The sequence below is a fragment of the Hyaena hyaena genome, unplaced genomic scaffold (genome assembly GCF_003009895.1).
Source record: "Hyaena hyaena isolate Hyena2069 unplaced genomic scaffold, ASM300989v1 scaffold_123, whole genome shotgun sequence".
NCBI classification, from domain to species: domain Eukaryota; kingdom Metazoa; phylum Chordata; class Mammalia; order Carnivora; family Hyaenidae; genus Hyaena; species Hyaena hyaena.
In genome coordinates, this window is record NW_024080756.1 from 3,153,616 (window position 1) to 3,168,732 (window position 15,117).

Sequence of the window (15,117 nt, forward strand, 5' to 3'; positions counted from 1 at the left end):
CAGGGTGTTCTGAGCCCGAGCCCGGTTAGAAGGCTCTCTCAGTGGATTCTGCGTCCTTTTTCTCCCAATCTCTCAGGTTTTGTAAGGTTTCCAATGGCTTCAGATCTTTTCTGTGTGATGTATGGGCGCGAGTGCAAGTACGGAGCGCCTTACTTCTCCGCCATCTTGCCCTCTCTTTTATGACGATAAGTGAGAGGGATCATGTACTTCTGAACCATGGTTGATGGTAGGTAATCTGTTTAACTCTGTTGGGTGCAATTTCTCTTTGCCAGCACTTCCTCTGAGCTGTTTCTCATGCCTCTTTGTGTGTCCTCCCCAGTCTCCCTTTTTTAAGATTCTAATTATTTTGCAAGACCTGCATCTAGGCGCTGACCCGGGGTCTTCGGCAGCCGTCCTGAGCTCTTCTCACTGTCAGACAAACTACTAAGGGCTTTGTGTCCCTTTACTCGAGGTCAAAGGACCCACCGATCCAGGATGTCTGCAGTTTCCACACAACACAAACGCTTCTCAAGAAAGCGTGGCCTCGAGCAGCTTTGTCCTCCGTTTGTACTCTTGTCCCTGCCCTGCAAATACTAAGAGCAGACTCAAAAGAGAGACTTGGAAGGCTAGAGCCCGTGTTTTTCTATGGAGAACTAGACCCGGGTCTGTGAGCCAAGGCAGCATGTGCCATGAGCCCTGGCCCGGTGCAGCTGTCCTGCTGGAGCTGCTGTGAATGATTTCCCTTCCTTTTCAGATCACTTTCAAGAAAGAGCACCTCGAGGCCTGCTTCCTTTCCCTGGGTTGTGATGTGATGGCAAGAGAACGCAGCAACTTCGAGAGCTACTCCATGTTTTATGAGCACGTGTTGGAGCATGCTAGGCATAAGCTCTGCCAGAGAGAACAAGTACGTTCCCAGAGAGGCAGGAAGTGTGATGGGGAGTGTGTGGATAGGGAGGCCTGGTAACCCCTCTGAAGAGAATAGAACAGAGGGTAGGGAGGTGTTCCTAGGCAAGAACTGAGAGTGAACGGTACTCTCTGACGTCTCTTATCACTGGCTCATTTTCTTAGGGTCTGGTATGTTCAGCTGCAAGGGTGATGGCCCAGCAGCCCTGGGTTGTGTACTTTGGAGGTGTCTAGTGGAGAATATAAAAAGTTAGTGACAAAGGACCTGGTCATCACCCCCACCCCCTCACCCTTCCCTTCCTCAGGGAAGATGCATAACTGACCTTCCCACCTCAGCAAACCCAAAGTACCTTGTGCTGTTCCTGGTCTAGCAGAGAATTACGGATCCTTGAGTAAACTCTGTCTTCAGGATGCACCTCATGGGTCTCACTGATGAGACTTCCTTAAAATGAGATCCCACTGGTGGGATGCAAGAGTCACTTCTCCTGTCTTAATTGCACACCATTTTAAAAGGGATTGCTTCAGAGGTTCCGTGTAATTTTACTTTTCACCTAAGAAAAGTGCAAAAGTCTGGAAAAAAAAATCAAATGAAACATTCAAATATCAGTTGAGTCTTGGCTTCACCCCCAAGTTTAGCTTATCCACATAGCCAAGTCTTCTGCATTCGTGTGGACACCTGAAAATTCATCCTGTCTTTTGATCTCCTGTTGGGTGTCCTAAAGTCCACTGGGGCAACAAGTGCAGGTCTGGCTCCAGGAGGAACTGTAGGATCTCAGAATGAAACTCCATTAACACATAATAGGAGGTATCTGGAGCCTGCTGTCCTGAACTGAGCCATGTTTGGAAGAACAAATGGTTGAGTTTGGTTGTGCACTCTTTTGTCCTCCTCAGGAATTAGATATGATACGAAGAGGTTCAGGTCCTCCTGAAGGCAATGCTGGTCAGGTAAGTCAGTTATTTCCAAAAAGATTCTCTTTTCCATCTCACAAATCCACAATCTCAGCAGGAGCCAGACAGGGAACTTCCGAGTATTATTTTCTGGTGCCCTGTAGAAGGCCCATCAATTATGATCCACTGCAGAAACACCTAAGGAGTGTGCTTTCGCTTTTTAAGCAATAAGGGCTTTCTTTTTCTTAGTTTTTTGATGGTTTTTGTTCTTTTTTATTGCTTTGACTTTTATTTTTCTTGCTATTTTTGGCTTGGAGCAGGGGACTTTTTTCCCAAAGAAGAGGTATTGAGGCTGAGGTGTCAAGAAAGTCCAGTTTGCAAATGGAGACCAAGACAGTAGAAGTATTTTATCCCATTAAAAAGTGCTTAAGTGTGTCTCTTCTGGGGTCATATAATAGGAAACCATTTATTGAATACCTATTATATGTCTGGCACTGCTCTGAGACCCGTAAACCAACCTTCAATTCTGCCACCCATATTTGTACAACAGGATGTTCACCTCTTTCATTAGCTTCAAGGTAGGAGAGCAAATTGGACGTTGATATACAAAACTATTTTGTACTGGCAGTTTGGAATTCTTGAGTTATTTTCCATTAAAAAAACTATTTCTGCTCTTAGGTTGCAGAGCTCAGTCATAATATGATCATGGAAATCACTGCTCTGAGAGCTCGACTCACAGATCTTGAAGAAGAAAATCTGAATCTCAAAAAGCAGATTAGAAAAGAAGTCCAAGAAGAATATGAAGCATTAGTCCAGGCTCTGTTTGTGACATGTTTACACATAAAAGTAAGTGACCTGTGTCGGACGTCTGGGCAGTCCTGTGGGAACTGAGTGTTAATGACCTCCACAGCTGCTGCACACAGACTGGTCACGATGACAGAATGGGCTTTGTGGTAACAAGAGCCTGTTGGGCCCAAGAATTCTCTGGTTCTAAGTGTTTGCTACAGACAGGGGGTCAGCAATAGGTTCTCATTATTTTACCACTGTAAACACTGAATTTTAGATAATTTAGATATTTGCTCTTTTCCTCACTCTGCTGCCAAGGGCCATTGTTGCCATCTGATTGCTGTGAAAGACAGGTTGGGGTGGGGGAGTGTGTCTTCTCTAAAACCTGCAAACAGTTAATATCACTGTTTTGTCTATGGAGTGTGACCGTCCAAACAGGAGAGTGCAGTGCCCTAAGCCAGGCCAGACCCAGTGTATAGGTAGCAACGGGCGCATCCTGAAAGCTCACTGGACAGATTCAGAATTTGAATTAGCTTTCAGTGATTTTTTCCACCCTTCAAATGCACACCAGCCTTTCTCTCATGTCCAGTGTCAGGCAGCTCCTGACCTGTCAGTGAAGGTCCACCCAGAATAGGAGTGATAGGGTGCCCATGTGCCCATGGCACTGTGGAAGCCTGTCACTTTCTTTTGATGTCTAAGCAGCTGTAAGATGGAGGCCCCATGCCTAAAATGGGCCATCATAGAGCCTGGTCCAGCTGCCCCAATACTGCTAATTTCACTACAAATCCAAGCCCTCTCCTGCTATTGATGTTTCCCAGGGCCAGTCCCAAATGGGTCCTAACTTGGCTGTCTCTCCTGGGGGATTCCAGGTCCCTGAAGTTGTTACATTGACAGGAGTATCCACCAGTGCTCTGCCTTGGCCTGGCTATTCCAGAGAGGACTGGAGATTCCTCTTCACTTTTGAAGGATCTGTAAAACATAAGGGCTTACAAATATTAAAGAATCGAAACTAAAATGCATTGGGCCTGGTATTGCAGGAGAGGGATGAACAGACAGTGAAGTCTGGAATTTGCCAAGTCATCTTCCGGGTATGAAATTATTGAAAATTTTCTTATTTTTTTTTTAACTTATGCCAGATTCCTAGACAGAAAGTCGATTCTCTTCTTCTCCCAGGCTAAACTATTTCCACAGGCCACCCGAAGCAGAGAATTCCTGTTCTACCCCAGGCTCCTAAGTAGGTGGTGAAGCTTCCGCTATGTGGCCGGCAGCCAGACTTCCTGCCATGGCTGCCCAGCTGGGCACTATCTTCCCTGCTTTCCTCTCCAGGGAAGTGGTTCAGAGATGAGAGGACACCCAACTCTCACCTCTCACCCAAGGATGCTGGGTCTGTAGTTGTACTTAGCAATGATCAAGCCATTCCACCACAAGCCGTTTATCCATAAGCCATTTATAACAAGCTATTTCATAATGAGACTTCTGCTGGAACTGAAATGGGAAAGTAGCCAGCGTGATTCCTTCTTCTACTGTATTTTTTTTTAATATTTTTATTTATTTCTAGGAGAGAGAGAGAGAGAGAGACAGCGTGAGCAGGGGAGGGTCAGAGAGAGAGAGGGAGACACAGACTCTGAAATAGGCTCCAGGCTCTGAGCCGGCAGTCAGCACAGAGCCCGATGCAGGGCTCGAACCCACGAACCGCGAGATCATGACCTAAGCGAAAGTCGGATGCTTAACCGACTAAGCCACCCAGGCGCCCCTCTTCTACTGTATTTTTAATGCTCATTCATTCATTAGTGGTTCATCTATATAGTGTTTTATCTGGTCAGATTCTGCTAAGTCAACCTGATTGCAAAAATCCCTAGGTTCAAATTCTCAAGTAACCTTCTGGGCGAGGAGGAGTGATTCAGTTTTCCACCTGTGACCTTCCACTCTTCTATCCACTCAACTTAACTTGGCATCTGGTAACTTAGGCTCTAAGACATGTAGGGTCCATCTGATGAAGTCTTGTAGACTGAAGGCAATAGTAAAGGGGCTGCTAGGGAGACTTCCACGTAATACCAGATGGAATAATAGGGGAGACGATTTTTTTTTTCATGTGAAATCATTTCTGAAAGTTGGGTTTTAGAAAGCAAAATGACTCTTCCTCCACTGCCCTTCCTGAACTTGAGTCTGCAATTTGCAGGAAAAACTGGATGAGAATCAGATTAATTTGATCCAGAAAGTGTGTGAGCTCATCCGCGAAGTAAGAACAGAAGGGATTGACAATATGAAGGGCCTAAAGAAAAAATGGGGCTCTGCCAGACCTGATGAAGGAATGAAAGAAAACGCAGCCAAAGTACGTGATTTCATTTAGCGATAGGATATCAGCATTTCATCCCAGCATCTGACCGCACAGCTCAGTCTGTATGCATTCCAGCCTGGTTTCCCTGAGAAAGCATTGCATCAGACACTTAAAAAGAGCACGGGGGCTCACATTTTTGTGTCATCCTCTGGAAGGCACGTTTCTTTTTAAAGTTTTTATTTAGTGTGGGGGGGGAGGGGGGAGGAGGAAGAGAATGTAAGTGAGAGGGGCAGAGAGAGAAAGAGAGAATCCCAAGCAGGCTCTTTACTTCCAGCACAGAGCCTGACACAGGGCTCAAACTCAGAGACTGTGAGATCATGACCTGAGCCAAAATCAAGAGTCAGACGCTTGGGGCGCCTTGGTGGCTCAGTAGATTAAGCGCCCAACTCTTTTGACTCTTGATTTCCACATTTCCACTCAGGTCATGATCCTACAGTTTGTGAGATCAACCCTCCCCACTCACCACCCCAGGGCTCTGTGCTAGCAGTATGGAGCTGGCATAGGATTCTCTCTCTCCTCGCTTTCTCTGCCCCTCCCCCGCTTGCACTTTCACTTTCTTTCAAAAAAAAAAAAAAAAAAAAAAAAAAAAAAAAAAAAAGACTGAGCCACCCAGGTGCCCCAAGTCCCGTTTCGAATGTCAGGATCTGTGCCCTTCCCATGGGGGCAGCCTTTTCTGAAAGCAAGCCTTTCTCAGCAGGAGCAGCTGCAGACCTTGGAGCAGGACAACTGTCGCCTGGCTGCCCTGGTGTGCAAAGTGAGGAGCCTGGGCCTCTGGAGGCTGGCTGTGCAGCGGGCTCGCCTCCAGGCCCAGCTGCACAGGGCAGAGAAGGTGAGCGGCAGGGATGGGAGGCCCCGCCCACCCGCGGAGGCCCCGCCCACCCGCGCAACAGGGAGTGACTGACAAGGCGGAGGGCGGGCTGGCCTTCCTGGTCAGAGGCTGTGCCTGTGTCCTGGTGTCGGGTGGCAAGACCAACCATCTTAAAGGATCCGACAGTCTGGGAGTTTTCCAGGGAAGTGGCAATGTCAGAGCCCCCAGCGAAATAGGAAAGAGCCAGAAGCCAACGGCAAAGAAGCAAACGGGAGAACAGAGTCTAGCACGAAAAAGGGGAAAGATGGAGGGGAGACGTCACCTAGGGCTTGAGGCAGCTTCATCAAAACACTGCAAACCTTTGAGTTTCAGACATGATTATCTGAGGAAAATGAAGTAACAAAATAAGTGGAAAATCTATTTCAAGGCAAATTGAAACCAAAGCACATAGAAAGAGTGGTTTGGAAACTTTCACTTAGTGTTTCTGAAAGTCCCTATTTGCTCTGTCACACTGTTCTTCAGGGAGGACACAGAGCCAGTGACCAGAGCTTCTTTCTACCGGAAGTGGTTTTTTAAAAAAAAATGTTTATTTATTTTGAGGGAGAGAAAATAAGAACATGAGTCGGGGAGGGGCAGAGAGGGAAACAGAGGATCCAAAGCAGGCTTGGACAATGTTACAGCAGTGAGCCTGACCTGGAGCTCGAACTCAGAAGCATGAGATCATGACCTGAGCCAAGTGAGCCACCTGGCACCCCTCTACCGGAAGTTTTTAAAAACAATGGATAATGAAGTGGTTTAGACTCTTGTGAAATGGAAACTATGGAAAGGAAACTTATTTCCTATCTTACTGTGTTTGGGCTGCTCACAGGAAGCTATGCAAAGTAAAAAAGAGTGTTCGAGCATCAAGCTGATGGCAGAGCAAGAAGCGGTTTTATTTCATCAGCAGCTAGGGGCCCTACGGCAGGCCCTGGCCAGGGCTCAGGCCCACAACACTAGGATGCGCAAGCAGCAGGATAGCCAGGTATCTGAGCCCCAGAACCCTTCTTCCTCCCTCCCTCCCTCGAACTCGCTCTGCAAAGGTGACTGTGGACCCGGAAGCAGCACCCTGCCACCTGCAGCAGTCACCGGAACTCCAGGGCTGAGGCCGAGCAGATGGCGCTGCCAGAGAAAGATGGCCTCAGCTTCCCTTCTGCCTCCTTTCTAGCCTAGACACCAAGGAGAGGGGCCGAAAGTTGGCCAAGATAATGAAATACCACTACCCTTCGTGTAGTGTGTATGTGTCTATGTTTCTCAGAGGATCTTTTTGCCTAGAGGGCATCTTGGGTGGTAGGCCTCTGTCTTAGACATAGTCCTTTCATCTCCAAGCATGCTTTCCATCACTAGCGACCTTCTGTGCGAGAAGCGTGGCCTAGCCATCAGCATTCTTCCCCAGAGGAAATCTGTGTTCTTTCCCGATGACCCACCCCTACTAAGTCAGAATTTCAGAAGTAACCGCTGCTCAATGGGGGCAGGCACCAAAATAAAGGCGTTTCCAAGTTTATGTTAATAACTGTGCTAACTCTCTGAGAAAGAATGAAGAAAGACCCTAGGTTTACTGTTCTTATTTTTATTTCTCTTAACAGTTTTGTATCTTTTTTTTAAGTTTATTTATTTGTTTATTGAGAGAGAAAGAAAGAGGAGAGAGAGAGAGACAGAGAGGTAGAGAGAGAATCCCAAGCAGGCTCCCTGCTGTCAGCACAGAGCCTGATGCGGGGCTCAAATCCACGAACTGTGAAATCAGGACCCGACCTGAAACCAAGACTCAGACTCTTAACTGGCTGAGCCATCCAGGTGCCCCAGAAAGACCCTGGGTTTAGAAAGAGAAGAGTTCAGTTTAAATAAGAGGCTGGGAAATCTGGGCATATTTAAATCATGACATATAATTTGTTCCTTTTGGACCCTACGCCCTCCATTATTGTGCACCAAGTGAAAGATGGAGTATAATTATGTAAACTGTAACATCACCATACAAATATTATTAGTATTAGTATTATAATTGAGGATCGGCCATCTGGTACTTATGGTGCTCCTGATTAGAAAAATTTCAAAACAGAACCAAATCATCACTGTGTTTTTCCTTCATTAACCATCTGGAGCCTGGCTTCCCCAAAGCTATTTTGGAAGTCAAAACACAGGCAAGATTAGAACCTCCCTTCTCCACTCACTGCTTTGTATTACATCACCCCCTTCTCCCCAGGATGACCTTTGCCTGCTGTCTCATGATAAATGCTCAATGACAAGGCAAATGTAGTTGGTGACAGATATAACTATGTAGTTAGCAAGTTAACTAACATACATGCTATCATCAAATCTGGGCATTTAAAGACCAAATTACTTGACCTGGTATTGTACGGTGGCATTACCACTTGCCTGGCTTTTGCTGTTTGTTTCTTTTGCCCCCTCCTTCCCCCACTATTGCCTCAGGGCTTACAGTACAGGCCAAGCTGGCCTAGACCCTGGGGTAGTCTTGCTGCCTGCCAGCCCAAACAGAACCACTATTATCCAGAGCCCAGGAATATTCCACAGAGTTGTGCCCCTGGGCCCTACTGGAGGGGACCGCTACTGTGCTGGGCAACTTCTTCTCTGCCTTTTGGTGAGAAGAAAGATTCTGTCCTTTCTTCGTTTCCCTTGGCCTTTTCCTACCACAGGCTCAATTGCTGAGAGAGCTGCAACACAGAGTGACCCAGGAAGCTCGTCACCGGCAGCAGCTGGATCTAATGAAGACCTCCGGCATGGAGAAGCTCTTGGAAGATGTGCAGCAAAAGGACCAGCACCTGCAGCTCCTTACTGAAGAGGCTGAGAGGGCTTCGAAACTGGGCCAGCTTCAGCAGAGGAGAACTCAGGCAGAACTCCGACAGGTAACTCCAGTGGGAGGTAGCAGCCACTTGAAAGCCAATTGGGGTGCACCAGCCAGAGCTGGGCCCTTCTTCTGGCCTTCTCTATGCCTCTGGTGGCCTCCACCTTTGTCATTTCTAGGCCCACAGGAAAATGGAGATATTTATGCCCACACTGGGTGATGCTTGGGCTGCCCTTGGTGAGAGAGGACGGCTTGACTGCCTCAAGGCCCGCAATCTTGGCACCTTTAGCACCCACGTGGGAAACATTTCCATCTGGCTACAATTTCTGAGCTAGGGAATCCTTTAGAAAATTCCAACTGTAATCTGGAAAAGCAGCAAGGATTATGAAAGCTATTACAAGAGGATTTTATTCAAGGAGTTTCTGGAACTTTAGAGACAAAAAGGGAAAGCAAAAGTGATTTCCAGACACAATAGATTTTTCTTAAATATACCCCTACAGCAAGAAAAGAAAAAAAAAAGAGGAGGAAACAGTAGATGTAGATGTGGATTAATGCAAGTTCCAACACAGGAGAGCACAGAATGTAATCCAATACAGAAGGCAAAAGAAATGGCACCTTCCGGAAAAGGCACTTCTCATGTGTTCACTGGAGGAATAAGTCACTTAATTAATTCACCAGAGATACTAGGAAACAGAAGTTGAGAAGTTGAATTAAATCATTGGCCGGGGTGCCTGGGTGGCTCAGTCAGTTGAACATCCAACTTCCGCTCAGGTCATGACCTCACGGCTCGTGAGTTCAAGCCCTGCATCGGTCCCAGAGCCTGGAGCCTGCTTCAGATTCTGTCTCTCTCTCTGTCTCTGTCTCTCTCTCAAAAATAAATAAAACCATTTTTTAAAAATTTTTAAAAATTAAATCATTAGCCAAATGTTTCAAGTGCTCAAGGAGGAGATCAATGGGGAGAAGTCTACAAAAACAAAGACAAAAATTTTAAGAGAATAAAAATTGAATTGAGGCAGTGCTAGAGAAAATATTTTTGGAGAAATGGAGCGAAAGTGAGTAGCTTTAGAATAAAAGAAAAATTAGAACTTCACATTTATTTTATGACAAACGAAACTATGACTTGAATCCTTGGAAAAATTTGGTGTCACATATCTATCTTTCAAATTATGCTTTTCTAAAAACCACCACAAAAATAAGGAGTTCGTCTCTCAAACTCCTCTCTAGTGAATAGCTAATTTTTGTCTAACAGCAGAGATTCTAAAAGTAGTCAAAAATATTTTGAGGCTTCTCTCAACAAATACACGTCTTTTGTGAATATATGTCAAAACAATCACTGGCTGTTTCTAAACCACCCTCCACCTCTGCTGGCAGCTCCTGGGCTTATGGTCTCACTTCCTACCAACTAGCAATCTACCCTCAGCCAGCAAGAGCCCCTGCGACCTACAGTCACTTCTTTAGTCCGTCTCCAACCTCCGGTTCCAAGGGCGGATTTTGACCGTCTGAATGAATGTCCTCACCTACCTCCCGTTCTTGAGGAGGCCCTAGAGCAGACTTCCTGATTCCCAACCTGGGGACTTCCACTGTGTGACTTTAGGCTAGATCTGTAGTCTCTCTGCTTTGGTCTCCTCACTGGTACAGTGGAGAACAGTTTCCTCATTTCATGAGATTTTTTGGAGGATTAGGTCAGGTAATTCGAATGAGGCACTAAGAAGAGAAACTAATACACAGATCTTGATAGATATGGACTGTATGTCTTTTTGCCGGGAATATGAAAGTGGGTACTTTTGGAAACAGATTGACCTGGATTGGTTGTGGGATCTTGGGCATATCACTGCAACTACCTCTGTGAAGTTGGGGGTGGGGGGCGGGGGAGGTCCTTTATAAGGTCCTAACATAACACAAGGTCCTTACTAAGCATGCTTCTTTTCTTTTTTAATATTTTTCAAACTGAGTTAGCCCCAGCCTGGCTCAGGGAGTCTTGATAATGTTTTTCTTGATAGGGTTTGATATAGTTTGATATGATAAGTTTTGATACGCTTCTTGTCCATGGGGATCGTGGAGCCTACACCAATCCCTGAGTACATAGAGAGACCTTTGGCCTAATTTGTATTAGGACGTTTTTCCTAACTCCAGGGATCTGATCTTCTACTGAAAGTTACAGTACTTGAGAGCATCTGCACACACGAGAAACTGCCCCTCTAACTTTTGTAAGATGGCCTGTGGTTACAGCATCAAGAATTCACACGCCTTCTGGTTGGGTTATGCAGATAAGAGTGTGCTGAATTTTTGAGATTAGCATGTGGATTAGCTAGCTAGGGCTACTGTAACAAATTACCGCAAACTAGATGGCTTAATACAACAGAAATTTATTCTCTCACAGTTCAAGAGTCAAGAAGCCTGAAATCAAGACGTTGGCTCCTCCTGGGGGCTCTGAGGAAGAGTCTGTCCTGTGCCTCTCTCCTGGCTTGTGGTGGCTGCCTGTAGTCCTTGACATTCCTTGGCTTGTAGCTACATCACTCCAATCTCTGCCTTCTTCATCCGATGCCCTTCTCCCTATGTGTCCCTCTGTGTGTCTGTACTCTCCCCTCTTATAAAAGCATCAGTCATTGTATGTAAGGCCCACTCTTAATCCAGTATGACTTCATCATAACTTAATAACCTCTGCAAAGACTATTTCTAAGTAAAATCACATTTTGACATTCCAGGTGGCTATGAATGGGGGGACACTATTTGATCCACCTTACTATTAATACTTTTTTATAATTATAACTTTTTATACTTTATAATTTTATGATATAATTATATTCATATTACTTTTTTATACTTTTGAATAATTTTTATAATTAAACCACTTTTTATAATCTATATGAATTTGTATTTATATAAGTAAAAAATAAATTTCAAAAGAAAAATACCTCCCATCTATATAGATGAGGTGCACTTTGGATCCAGCCATATGAGTCAGCTGTGCTAGCAAGCGCCACATGAGTAAACACAAAGATTGCCTCTCTGGGGCACCTGGGTGGCTCAGTCGGTTGCGCCTTCAGCTCTTATCTGTGTTCAGGTCATGATCTCACCGTTAGTGGGATTGAGCACGCTGACAGTGTGGAGACTACTTGGGATTCCCTTTCTCCCTTTCTCTGCCCCTCCCCTGCTCATGTGCTCTCTCTCTCTCTCAAATGTAAAAAAAAAAAAAAAACACACATTAAAAAAAGCTCACCTCTGAGTATGGGCCTTATATAAGGCCTGGGAGATGGTGCTCAGGGCATCCCTGCAGATGAGGAGCTGAGCTGAGCTAAGCATAGAGATCTGGGAGAGAGATCAAGTCTCTCCTTTGCTTGAAACTATCCAGGGATTTCCTACTGTCCTTGGGGTCAATTCGTGGCTTGACCTACAAGGCCCTCTGTGAACTGGGGGCCCTTCTTCACCTCTTCTCTTCCCCTCCCCTCTGGTGAAATAAACATAAAAGATATAAATTTTATGAGTAAACTGGCTATTATAAGGTAATAAGGGAGTCCAAGGGCTGCCTCTGCTCATCTTTGGTTAAGTTCTTAGCCTTCCTGGAGCTCTTGATTTTCAGAAGGCTGAGTTCAGCCTGACCAGGACTGGGTGAAGACTTGTATTCCTGGGGTGGCCTGGAGCCACACTTTCCTAGTATCCCCAGGAACTAAAGTGTGCACCAAAAAGCATCTCTGCTTCCTAAGCACTTTTCCCCTCAGCTGAGAAGCCGGCTTGCCCAGGAACGCAGCGTGAAGCTGGATGCCTTCCAGCGCATAGAAGAGCTACAAAGTCAGCTTAATGATGCTGAGCGATTGTCTGTCCAGATGAGTTCACCAGGCGGTACGTGTGTCCCCTACTCTGGCTAGAACAAACCCCCAGGTCTGGGGTCTGAATTGAAGGAGGGTCTCATGGACTAGCGAAAACAACCCAGTGGTTATTGCATAGGTGCTCCGTGATGTCTGTTGAGTGAATGAATGAATGAATGAACGAATGATACATGAATAAATAAAACTTAATTCTGATTTGCAGTCATAACTTTCCACTTTAGTTCACCTTGGAATACTGACATCCTATACTAAAAGATTTCAGTCATAAAAACTGGTCTCAGGAGGGTGTAATATACCATTTAAAGAACATTCGCCTTAGGACATCAATGACTAGGTTTCTCAGGTGTTGTTTATAAACTATATTATGATTCTTGGGCGCTGGGGCCCTGGAGAGTGCTGTGGAAATGGCAATCAAAACAGCCCTCTCTCGGCAACGTAACATGGAGCAGAGGCCAAACCCAGGGTATCTCTAAACTAGCCTCCTTCCCTGTAAGTTGAAGATTTAATTCCAAGTTCTTTTTTGATCTGACCATCAAAAATATCATCAAATATCAGCAACCAGGACTGAATAACTGTGCAAATGTTGGTTACTATACTTCAACACTTTCATCCCTGCATGTCCATTATGTTTACTTTTGGCTGTTTATCAGTTGAATATATATAAGAAACAGCCTTTCACAAACAGAAAGATCAGTGTCTAAGACCAAGCAGACAAAGATGGAGCTACGTTGGGTTTGCTGAGAGCAGGGCTGGGCTGGCTGGTAAAGCCCAGAGCTCTCCCCGCTGTCTCTGTGCCTACTGCCTGGGCCCTGACCGCTGGGTGAGGTTCCACACCCCAGCTGTGCTGTCCAAAGAGGAAGAGTCTCAAAAGTACCCAAGGGCCCTATTTTGGCCACTGACCCCGAGCAGTTCTGTACCTGTCACTTTCCTCTCCACACTCCATGGGATTTTCCTGTCTCTCCCTTGCCCCTCTGCTTCCAGCCTAGCCAAGCATTTTTTATTTCTTTTTATTTATTTAAGTAAGCCCTACACCCAATGTAGGGCTTGAACTCAGGACCCTGAGATCAAGAGTTCCCTGCTCTGCTGGCTAAGCCAGCCAAGCACACCAGCGAGGCATCTTTTTAACCTCTTTCTAGGCTAATGTGTCCTTTCAAACTGCCCTCCATGTCCTCCAACACCTGCACATTTATGAAGAAGAAGCAGAGTGAGGCACAAGACAGGTGTGGGGTGCAGGCAGGACCCTAATTCCCAGGACTGGGGATGTGGCAGGAGTGAAAAAGAAGCCTCCTTCCCAGGAAGCAGAGCTAGAAGTTACTCCTAAGCCCCAGTCCCAACCTGTCCCCCACTGCAGTGACTCCCTATGTGTAGATTCACTGAAAGGGAGACACTGGGTCGCACCTGTTATTTAATACCCAGCACTCCAAGGGGACAGCTCTACTGTTAATGTGACCAGGTAGAAGTCAGCCGTTCCCACTCCTTTCTCAGCTGTTGTTCAGCTGAAAGCATGAGGTGACCAAGGTCTCTCCTTTCTGTAGCAGTGATAGCAGCAGCCAACCTGCCCCCTACATCAGAAGCTTAAGAAGCAAAAACAGATTTAAGGAGCAAGCTCTCCTTACTTGGCAGTAGCATGGAATCCCCTTAGGATCTTGCAACTCCTGAGGAACTATATAATATGCTCTAGTGCAGTTGGTCTTAAAATGCTTAAGGAAAAAAAAAATGAAATCAGTTGGCTGACAAAACCATGAAATGTTTGGAGGTAGACCAGCTTCAGTTCGCTCGATCCAGGTCTGACGTACTTCCCCAGGCCTGACTTCTGTCTGCACCTGTGGGCTCCGAGAATGCTGGGAGCAGAAAGGAAGTGGAGGTGACCCCCTGGGAAGTAAGATGGCTGCCACCGCTGTACCTTCCATCCTCTGTTCCAGCTCGCACGGCAGGAATGGGTGTGGAGATGGGATAGTTAAAAAGGATCAGCCCCTGACCAGGCTGACTTGGGTCACATGCCCCAACTTGAACAAATCACAAAGCCAGAGACTAAGATGGTTGGTGGGCTTAAGGCCTGCTCACATGTCACTCCCCTGGAGCAGAGGATGGGTCAGCTCACTCTCCTCTTCCCAGCAACTATTTTAAATCTCCCTGGTCCCTTCAGATCTTCAGACGCTGTCCTCCCCAGCCAAGACTTTACCTCCGGTTTCACAGAGCAATTAAAAGCCATCACATGGGCGTGAAGGTGCCTGAGTGGCTCAGTTGGTTAAGCATCTGACTCTTGGTTTCCGCTCAGGTCATGATCTCATGGTTTATGGGTTCAAGCCCCACATGGGGTTCTGTGCTGACAGCTTGGAGGCTGCTTGGGATTCTCTCTCTCTCTTCTCTCTCTGCCCCTCCCCTGTTCATGCTCTCTCTCAAAATAAATAAATAAATAAATAAACATTTTAAAAAGTTAAAAAAAGTCATCACATGGGATCCCCCCTTTATTTCTTGACCCCAGCTCGTTGACATTAGATATTCAGCTGCTTCTCGGTCCTTTCCAATAAAATGGAAAATGTGCCCCATTTCTTCCCTGGGTCAGTCCCAATGCTCGAAATCCCATTTGCTTCTAGCTTTTCAGGGATGCTGAACTATTATTTATCTGCTTTCTCTCTACATACTCATATATCCTACCCATCTAGCCTTCTAATCTTGTAACCAACCATTATTATTGAGTTTATACGTGCTAGGACACAAAATCCACCATAAACTAACATTAACATCTATC

The 15,117-nt window shown here is 45.9% G+C and overlaps 1 protein-coding gene across 1 annotated transcript in view; it reads left to right on the top strand.

Annotated features, from left to right (window-relative positions):
• The window catches only part of LOC120235220 (coiled-coil domain-containing protein 162-like), a 57,385-nt gene that overhangs the window by 39,251 nt on the left and 3,017 nt on the right, over positions 1-15,117 (top strand). The window contains exons 7-14 of the mRNA XM_039237412.1: positions 734-883; positions 1,774-1,827; positions 2,449-2,616; positions 4,736-4,888; positions 5,592-5,723; positions 6,571-6,723; positions 8,390-8,599; positions 12,258-12,378. Coding sequence (XP_039093343.1) covers positions 734-883; positions 1,774-1,827; positions 2,449-2,616; positions 4,736-4,888; positions 5,592-5,723; positions 6,571-6,723; positions 8,390-8,599; positions 12,258-12,378 — 1,141 coding nt within the window. The remainder of the gene's footprint in view (positions 1-733; positions 884-1,773; positions 1,828-2,448; positions 2,617-4,735; positions 4,889-5,591; positions 5,724-6,570; positions 6,724-8,389; positions 8,600-12,257; positions 12,379-15,117) is intronic.